The following is a 10,490-nucleotide window of genomic DNA, read 5'->3' as shown; positions in this document are numbered from 1 at the left end:
TGACGACGAATGCCGGTAACCGAACAATAAAAAAGACGCGTCGATTTAATTACTTGTTATTTTTAGTTATTTATATTTCACGTACCGATAAAATTATTATCACAAAATGTTCATCGTGTGGTAAAGAATATTTAAAGACCCGAGTTTTAATTTATTTAAACAAAAAAACACTGAATTTATTTATTTAATCACGACTTGGATACTGTCCGAGTAATTCCGATGCCGGTAGAGTGAAGTTTGGCACCGAGCACTTGCGCAGTTGTAGAGACGGTTGGTGCGACCTGCGCAGTAGATACGAAATAGACTTACGCATGCGCAGAGACCAGTCAGTCTCCCGCTTGATGGCTGCTCTCATTGTCTTTGTCATCTGAGCTCGGTTAAATAATTCATTTAATTAAAGTGCGGGATAATTACGAACACTAAAATCTTTTTAAATTATTTTTTGATTAGTGATAAATATTTAAATATATAAAATTATGTGTGTCAGTGAACGTGACTTTGATAATAAATTAAATTCAGTGCCGATGTAGTTCTCGCGTCGTTTTGCGCCATGTTGGTTGTCGGAATTTGAATGCACGAATAAATATTTAAATGATCTAGTTTTATTTAAAATTTGTTTTTTAATTATTCTTGTTAATTAGTGATTAATTACTAGTGGAAATTTAATTTTTTTCGTGAGTGTTTGTGTCTGTAATTTATTTAGTTGGACGCCGGCGATGTACAAGTACTCGGAGCTGAGAATGAAAATGGCGGGAAGAGTGAGTAAATTCAAAAATTTTTTAAAATTTTTAACTAGAAATTTCTATTATCAAGTAATTGCGGAATTATTGCGATAATTCTCGTTTATTTATTTAATATTTATACGAATATTTATTTGGAATACTTGAGAAATTAAATTCGAAATTCTCCCGCGGGTTTTAAAAGGCGGCCTATTCAAAATGGCGTTGGTTTAAAAAAATTTCAAACGATTATTGATTTTTTGGTTTTAAAATTATGAATTTTATTACAAATATATATCAATGGAGATATATATCTATACATAAATGTTTAGAAATATATGAACACCGGATACAGTAAAACTAAAGCACAAATTTTTCATAATTTTAATATGATTGTGAAATTAGCGAGCAATTAAAAATTTTTGAATTTTTTTTTCAACAAATCGATTACAAAAAAAAGAAGTTTCGATTTTTTAAAAAAATATATATAAATATATATATAGATCAATGTGGGTAAAACTAACGGAAATTTCCTGTTCGATTCAAAACTTTTGATTAGATAACAGAAAAAAATTCGAAAAACGAAATTTCAAAAAATAATTTATGAGTGTGAATGTAGCAGACATCAAACAATTTACAAATTTGAAATTAATGAACTAAAATAATGAAATTTAAAAAAATGCGCGTACGGATTTTGCTTTTATTTAAATACGCATTTTTTAATTTCTTACTTTACTTACATTTTATTCATTTATTCTAAAATTAAAAAAATTGACAATTGTCAGCTTCATTTACTCATAATAATTTTTATTTTCAAAACATATCGATGTGGGTACTCAAACTAACGGAAATTTCCCGTTCAATTCAAAACTACTTATTAGACACCATAAAAAAATTTCCATAAACCTAATTTCCAAAAAAAATTTTCATTTTTAAAACCTATTGATGTGGGTACTCAAACAAACGGAAATTTCCTTTTCAATTCAAAACTACTTATTAGACACCATAAAAAAAATTTCCGTAAACCAAATTTCGAAAAATAATTTTCATTTTTAAAACATATCGATGTGGGTACTCAAACTAACGGAAATTTTCTTTTCAATTCAAAACTACTTATTAGACACCATAAAAAAATTTCCATAAACGAAATTCCCAAAAAAAATTTTCATTTTTAAAACATATCGATGTGGGTACTCAAACTAACGGAAATTTCCCGTTCAATTCAAAACTACTTATTAGACACCATAAAAAAAATTTTCATAAACCAAATTTCCAAAAATAATTTTCATTTTTAAAACATATCGATGTGGGTACTCAAACTAACGGAAATTTCCCGTTCAATTCAAAACTACTTATTAGACACCATAAAAAAATTTCCATAAACGAAATTCCCAAAAAAAATTTTGATTTTTAAAACATATCGATGTGGGTACTCAAACTAACGGAAATTTCCTTTTCAATTCAAAACTCCTTATTAGACACCATAAAAAAAATTTCCATAAACCAAATTTCCAAAAAAAATTTCATTTTCAAACCATATCGATGTGGGTACTCAAACAAACGGAAATTTCCTTTTCAATTCAAAACTACTTATTAGACACCATAAAAAAATTTCCATAAACCAAATTTCCAAAAAAAATTTTCATTTTCAAAACATATCGATGTGGGTACTCAAACTACCGGAAATTTCCCGCTCTACTCACCCAAGCCATGGCCAATCCCCAAAAAAATTTCTCCTCCCAATAAACCCAAAAAACACAAGTATGATAAAAGTATTTTTTATTGTCCCCTTATATTAATATAATATATATTCATTTATTTATTTATATATAATTTTCATTCTGTATTTTTTAAAAATAACTCTGGAAAAGACTTGTTGATTTTCAAGATATTGTTTAACTCGAAAAATTATATTTTCAATTACTTATAAAAGTAAGAGCTACGCTCAGATTTGTGATGTTTCCAGTTGGAAAGATTGACGACATATTGAACCTAGTACGACTTCAGCACTGTACACACCTTCAATTAACAATTAATTCGTCAGTAATTATCCATAAATAATTAACAAATATCAGGACCAATAAACTCACCGATATTAGCACGAAGTACATCACTGAGTAAGTGCAGATCGTTAGCCTGCGTAATAATAATATAGTTCATCTTGTTGGCATTTATTTCCTGTATCTGCGCAAGTGAACGTCTTGTTTTTTCAAAAGTCCCGCCAGCGCTTTCAATTATTTCAGCGAATGCCGAAGGCGCCGGTACGACACTCGGCGTTACATAGAAAGTTTTACCCTGTAATTAAATTTTAAAAATTTCAGTTCAACGTAACTTCGAACTCAGTAAAAAAAAAAAAAAATTCGAACCTTAAGTACAGAGCCTCGGTTGGGACTAACGAGGGCCTTCTCGATATTGCAGTTAAAGTTTTTCTCAAACTCGTCATTGTCTAGCCCGTAGCCCTTCTCGTCGACGAAAGTGTTCCTGGCGAAGCATTCCAGCAGCCACTGGACGCTGACGATGAACTTGCAGCGGCTGAGACAGCAGAGGAATTTGACCGTCCGGTAGGGGGCGTTCATCACCAGATGGGTCGCGTCCCGCCAATTAGCGGCAAGAGTTCCGCCCAATTCCCTGATCCTCTTCGCGTGTTTTCTGGGATTCGTTCCACTGAAGAGGATCCGGGGCTGCCTGTCAGGACTCGGGGGGTCGGGATTCGTCACGACGATGGGCTCGTCCAGGCCCATAAGCTGGGGGTCTTTGTTCAGAGAGACGTCGAGCCGAGGCTTTTTGTTCCTCCGGGCATTGGGGCCTTGACCGACGGCCTTTACTTTGTCGTAGGACTCCTGGGTGATGTTGATGGGCATTTTCCAGGCGGTCATCAGGTGGGGGACCAGCGAGTAGTCGAGTCGGAAGGGATTGCTGACGCTGAACTGCTGGTACTTGGGTTGGTCCAGTTGGTGGAGGGCCGCGACCTGCCCGCAGATTATGTCCATCAGCCACTGGACGTTGACGCAGGGAACTGACCACTCCTTGGCCTTTTTGTACTTTGGACCTTCGGGTTTCCGGCAGATGAGGATCGTGTTGTGCCGGGAAAAGTACTTTGTGTACTGGACCTCTAGGAGGTCGAGCATCGCTTTAACTTTCACGCGCTCGTCGCCTTCGAAACCGGTGAAGGAAATGTTGTGCTGGGCCAAGGGTTTCTCGGCGACCTCGTAGGGAATGGGGAAGTGGATCGCGTGCCAGGGGGGAAGGACCTGCTGCTTGCTGACGACGTCCGACAGCCAATGGGCGTTGACGCATCGCTTGCCGTCACGCAGGGCCTGGACTACTATTGGGTGTTTCTGGGTGATCGCTAGGACGTGGGTCGCGCGGGGACAGTATTCGGGCTCTACTTCACCCCCGTGTCGCTCGATGACTTGTCGCCAGTTTGATACTTCGGTGGCTGTGTAATGGGACTCGTATTCTACTATCACGAAGATGCAACCGAGTAAGCAGAGGTCGGGGGGTAGTTTTAGGTTGGGGTTGTGGCCGTAGAACTGGGCCTTGGGCTGCTGGACCTGCTGGGTGTACATTTTTATTCCAGCTGCTGCGCCGTTGGTTATGTTCCCTAAATAATAATTTGTTTCATTAGTTTATGGGTCAAGATTCAACTTTAGAAGGGTGGGGCTGAGGACCTTTTTTGTAGAGAATTTAACGGGCTACAAAATTGGTCTCTTTACTTTTTTTGATATCTTTGATATTTGAGCCAGAATTTTCATTCAAAGTTTGAGACAAATTTGTACTGTTAAGTTATTGATCTTAATTGATTTTCGGCTTGTAACTTTGAAACTATTGGAAATACGGAGGTAGAGTCAAGGACCTTTTTCGTAGAGAATTTAACGAGCTGCAAAATTGGTCTCTTTACTTTTTTTGATATCTTTGATATTTGAGCCAGAATTTTCATTCAAAGTTTGAGACAAATTTTTACTGTAAAGTTATTGATCTAAATTGATTTGTCGGCTTGTAACTTTGAAACTATTGGAAATACGGAGGTAGAGCTCAGGACCTTTTCGATAGGAAATTTAATTTCCTACAAAATTGTACTGATTGATTTTTTCGATAACTCTAATACTTTAGCCAGAAATATCATTCAAATAAAACTTACCTAGAGTACGTCTCTGGTAGGCAGCAAGAAGTGCTGGGTCCTGGGAAGGCGGAGGTGGGGCCCGATGCTGGGCAGTCATAAGCCTCAATTGTCCAGCAGCACTGCCCTCAGCAGCTCCACCTTGCAGTCTGTTGGTCAGCATATTAGCAAGAGCGGTTTTGGTCTTTGCGTTGACGACCAACTGCTCAGCAGGCATCTGGGCAGCGACTGGATTCGCCAGTGGTGTCATGGTTTCTTGCTGCTGTTGCTGCAAATGCATTTGCTGAAGCCGAGCCATCTGTTGCTGCTTCTGCAGATGAAGATGCGCAAGTTGCTGGGGAGTCAACTGGCCCTGAAAAGTCTGGGCAGGTTGCGCCTGAGCGACAGGAGTCGCAGGCTGGACCTGGATCACCTGATTCGAATTTATCGGCGCCAGTGCTGGTGGCTGACCAGGCATAGGCTTCTGGTTTATGATCTGCCCCCTCTGGACCCACTGGACCGGTTGAGTCCCCGCAGCTCCAGCAACACCCGCGGTCCTGATTATCGCCGGATGCGCCTGTCGGTTCAGTTGCTGCTGCTGCTGCAGCATCAGAGTCCTCGACTTCTGAATTTTCTGAATTACTTGGGCCCGCTGCTGAGGGTCCATCTGCTGGAGCTTCTGATGCGTCTGCGCATCTAAATGTATCAGCTGTCTCAGTGGCTGCGGTGGCTGGACCCACTGACCAGCAGGTCGTTGCTGACCCAACTGCTGCTGACGCTGCAGCTGCAGGTGATACTGCTGCTGCTGCCACGTTTCCCGATTGACAATAAAACTCTGGTTTTGTTGCTGTTGCTGAGGCTGCTGCTGGGACTGTTGGGTCGGTTGTTGCTGAATCGCGGCTTCGCGGACGATAAATTGGGTCTGTGGAGCTGATTGCTGCAACTGCTGGGATATTTGTTGGATTTTTTGTTGTTGCTGCTGTTGCTGAATCAGCAGCAATTGCTGACGTTGTTCAGGTGTCAATTGTTGCTGTTGTTGAATTGGAGGTTGTTGTGGTTCCTGAATTTGTTGCTGAATTGGTGACTGCTGCGGTTGCTGAATTTGTTGCTGAATAATTGGCTGCTGGATTTGTTGTTGCTGTTGGATTGGCTGCTGCTGAATTGCTGATTGCTGCTGAATTGCTGATTGCTGCTGCATCGCTGATTGCTGATGAATCGGCTGCTGAATCATCTGCTGCTGAATGTGTTGTATATTTAATTGCGGTGGGCCCATTTGTTGCTGATTTATTTGCTGCTGTTGATTTATTTGCTGCTGCTGCTGGTTTAATTGCTGCTGCTGATTTAATTGCTGCTGCTGTTGTTGTTGATTCAGTTGCTGTCCAATTTGTTGCTGCTGAAGATTTATTTGTTTTTGTGCAATTTGTTGGTGCTGCTGAATAGGAATTTGTTGCTGAGGCTGCGCAATCATGACTTGATGCTGATTCACTTGATTGAATGATTGCAATTGAATTGACTGCTGACTTATTTGCTGCTGCTGCTGCTGCTGATGAATCTGCTGCTGAATAATCGGACTCTGTAATTCCTGAACAGATTTAGATGTCGTCCAAGTTGGGTTTATGTTGGAAGAACTGTATGCTGGTAAACTAGTTGCTGGACGTTGGTATTGAGGTGACTGTGATGGTGATTGTGGTTGGATTTGTTGCTGGACTTGGACCTGCACTTGCTGCTGAACCTGGACCTGCTGAACTGGCACCTGGACTTGGACTTGCTGAATCTGTTGAAGCTGAACTTGTTGGACCTGGACTTGCTGGACTTGCTGCTGGACCTGGACCTGCTGAACTGGAACCTGGACTTGGACTTGCTGGACTTGTTGAACCGGTACGTGAATTTGTTGGATCTGCTGGACTTGTTGAACTGGTACAGCCATTCCATAGGAACCAGATTGTTCCCAAGGTAATCTGGTCTTTAGGACATCAGCCAGGGTCTTGTCTTCGTCATTGTCTTCGTCATCCTCGTCATCGTCATCGTCATTGTCCTCTTCCTGGTCAATGAATCCAGTAATCAGGCCGATGGAACTGGGCGAGGGGTAGACCAGCAACCGCGGATGATACTCGGTCTCATCAACCAACGTCCGGGTCCGGCAGCACTCGGTCACCCAATCTGGGGTCACTACTTTGATTCCCCGGTTGAGTGCTGTCTCGTACTTGGCTCCTGATGCTTTACCAGCCACCAGATGGGTGACAGTCCGATCCAAGCGCGATTGGAAGTGACCGCCCTGCAAGACTACCATCGCCCATAGTGACTCGATGTCTCTGGAAGACACCAGACTGGTGGAAATCCTGACTGAACTGAACAGCTGGTTCTCCTGGGCAGAAAAGTAGTGGGTCGGCAGCAGCTGCTTGCATTTCGCAGACTGCAGGACCCAGTTCTGAGTCACCGCGGGGATCTCGTAGATATCTTTGGCTTCGAATAGCTCGTTCTCGGCAGGCTCTTCGCCAGCTATCAAGTGGGTCACGAAGTCACTGAAGTAGTTCGAATGTTCCGCGCCGCCTTTGTGGAGCAGCGACAGCACCTGGAATTGATAATTTATTTTAGCATCTTGTTTTTGGACTTTGAAAGAATATTGTGGCTAAACTAGCAAAGATACGACGAAAATCTTCATGACTAATTTTGTTCCTCATTGAATTCTCTACAAAAAAGCTCCTTATCATTTCCTCCCAAATTTGATAACTAACCCAGTAAATTTTCATTTTCAACAAAAAAACCAAAATTGACAACTACCGAAAATTTTTAAAACTTAAAACCTCCATATCTTTTGAAATATCAAAAATTCACCAAAAATCATCATGACAAATTTTGTTCCTCATTAAATTCTCTACAAAAAAGCTCCTTATCATTTCCTCCCAAATTTGATAATTAACCCAGTAAATTTTCATTTTCTACTAAAAAACTAAAATTGACGACTACCAAAAATTTCTAAAACTTAAAACATTCATATCTTTTGAAATATCAAAAATTCACAAAAAATCAACAGGACCAATTTTGTTCCTCATTAAATTCTCTACAAAAAAGCTCCTTATCATTTTCTCCCAAACTCAATAACTAACCCAGTAAATTTTCATTCTCTACAAAATAATTGAAATTGACAACTACCAAAAATTTCTAAAACTTAAAACCTTCATATCTTTTGAAATATCGAAAATTCACAAAAAATCATCAGGACCAATTTTGTTCCTCATCAAATTCTCTACCAAAAAGCTCCTTTTCATTTTCTCCCAAATTTGAAAATTAACCCAGTAAATTTTCATTTTCTACAAAATAACCAAAATTGACAACGACCAAAAATTTCTAAAACTTAAAACCCTCATATCTTTTGAAATATCAAAAATTCACAAAAAATCATCATGACCAATTTTGTTCCTCATTAAATTTTCTACAAAAAAGCTCCCTACCATTTTCTCCTAAATTCAATAACTAACCCAGTAAATTTTCATTTTCTACAAAATGACCAAAATTGACAACTGCCAAAAATTTCTCAAACTTTAAACCCTCATATCTTTCAAAATATCGAAAATTCACCAAAAATGATCATGACCAATTTTGTTCCTCATCAAATTCTCTACAAAAAAGCTCCTCACCAATTTTTCTCTAAACCCCATAGTTTACCTTCTACAAGCCATAAATCATTTTTCCACACCAACACAAATTTAAATTTTCAAAATTACCCGCCAATTGTAAACTTTTCAAAAAAAATAAATGAACAAAGATGACTGTTCTAAAATTTAACTTGACGACCCCAGATCAAGTAAAACTACTCGTTCAACTTAAAAACGATAACAATACAAAAAAAAAATAAAATAAAAACACAAAGAAAAAAAAATAATTTTCATAACAAACGAGCCAATAAAATTGTAACCTCATTTTTTTTCATGTCTTAAAAATAACAACAACAACAACACCGACAACAACAACAACAATAACATTAACTCCAAAAAAAAAAATTATCAAAATGTCATAAAATTAAAAATCAAAATACCAGGATTCGAAAATTAAAACCACAATTATAAATAATTATTACAGTAAATAATAATATCAAAATTACCTTAGGGTCAGCACGTCCAGTGACATAAAATTTAACATCAGCAAATAAAGCGACGTCAAGTTTCAATTCGTCTAATCCCGCGCGTATATCTCCCATTGTTGATAATAATAAATATTAAAATATTAAATAATAATAATTCCGATATTATTATTATCAAACATTTTAAGTAAACAAACCATTAACCTAAACACAAATAATTTTTGCTATTATTATTATCCAATTACAAGTATTGGAATTAATAAATGAATTAAAGTTTTGTTGCCGCGTCGGTTTTTGTTGTGATTGACGGCAGGATTATAACATTTTAGGTTATGCTGTGTCAAAATGTACGTATACCTTTAAATCGATTAGTTGGTGATACATGTCAGTGTGTGAATGTATGTATCGAGAGTAATCGATTTTAAGCCTATCGATAGTCGGTAGATGACGGACTGAATATTTTGTGGGGGAGCTGTGGGAAATTTTTGTGGAAAGTAAATCTCTGGATTATCGATGGATTTTTGAATTTAAATTTAGGGAGGGAGTTTCGGATTCAGGGTGAAAGTCAGCGAATTTCCTGTAGAATGAGTACCCACATCGGTAGGTTTGGGTATTTTCAAAATTATGAGGAAAAGATTTTTGAAAATTTTTTTTTTGGTTACGATTAATTATTTTTTTGGAGTTATTGGACAATTTCCTCTTGATTGAGTACCCACATCGGCATATTTGGTCTAGATGATTATTTTCAAAATTAGAAAAAAGTAAAATTTTGAAATTTTCATTGCGATTATAATTGTTGGTGTATTCAGATTACTCGGGCGATTTCCTCTCGATTGAGTACCCACATCACCATATTTTGCGCAATTTGCAATTTTCAAAAAATCTATATTGCAAAAATGAAAAAAATTTACAAAACTAACCTATCTATGGGAAAAGTTACTCAATTTCCTCTTGATTGAGTACCCGCATCGGTATATTTGGTCTAGATGATTATTTTCAAAATTAAAAAAAAAAGTAAAATTTTGACATTTTCATTGCGATCATAATTGTTGGTATATTTGAATTAATCGGGCGATTTCCTCTCGATTGAGTACCCACATCACCATATTTTGAGTAATTTGCAATTTTCAAAAAATCTATATTCCAAAAATGTGAAAAATTGACAAAATTAACCTGACTATAGTAAAGGTTACTCAATTTCCTCTGAATTGAGTACCCACATCAATATATTTTGAGTAATCTACAATTTTCAAAAAATCCATATTTTCCAAATTCAAAAATTTTAAAAAATTAGCTAGTCTACTGTAAAAATCAGTAAATTTCCTTTGAAATGAGTACCCACATCAACATAATTCCATTACATAATTTTTTTCAAAATTCCTAAAGCAAAGAATTACAAAATTTTAATTTTGGTCTCAATTATGGGCATTTTTGGATTAGATAGATCATTTCCTCTGGAATGAGTACCCACATCAATATTATCAAAAAAAAAAAAAAAAAAAAATTACCCGCCAAAAAATTCAAATTCAAAATCTCAAATTAAATAAATAGGTATTAAATGAATAAAATAAAATTTGAAAACATTGTTCGC

General features: G+C 37.3%; 1 protein-coding gene across 1 annotated transcript; it reads right to left on the bottom strand.

Annotated features, from left to right (window-relative positions):
- Positions 1–2,481: 2,481 nt before the first annotated feature.
- LOC130668069 (PAX-interacting protein 1) lies at positions 2,482–9,230 on the bottom strand. The gene is made up of 5 exons (XM_057470119.1): positions 8,921–9,230; positions 4,861–7,390; positions 3,086–4,323; positions 2,810–3,014; positions 2,482–2,738 (listed from the first exon to the last, which is right to left on the bottom strand). The coding sequence occupies exons 1-5, from the start codon at positions 9,014–9,016 to the stop codon at positions 2,665–2,667; spliced, it is 4,143 nt and encodes a 1,380-aa protein (XP_057326102.1). The 5' UTR covers positions 9,017–9,230; the 3' UTR covers positions 2,482–2,664.
- Positions 9,231–10,490: the final 1,260 nt, after the last annotated feature.

The sequence above is a fragment of the Microplitis mediator genome, chromosome 1 (genome assembly GCF_029852145.1).
Source record: "Microplitis mediator isolate UGA2020A chromosome 1, iyMicMedi2.1, whole genome shotgun sequence".
Taxonomy (NCBI): Eukaryota; Metazoa; Arthropoda; class Insecta; order Hymenoptera; family Braconidae; genus Microplitis; species Microplitis mediator.
This window is presented reverse-complemented; position numbering and strand designations above follow the sequence as displayed.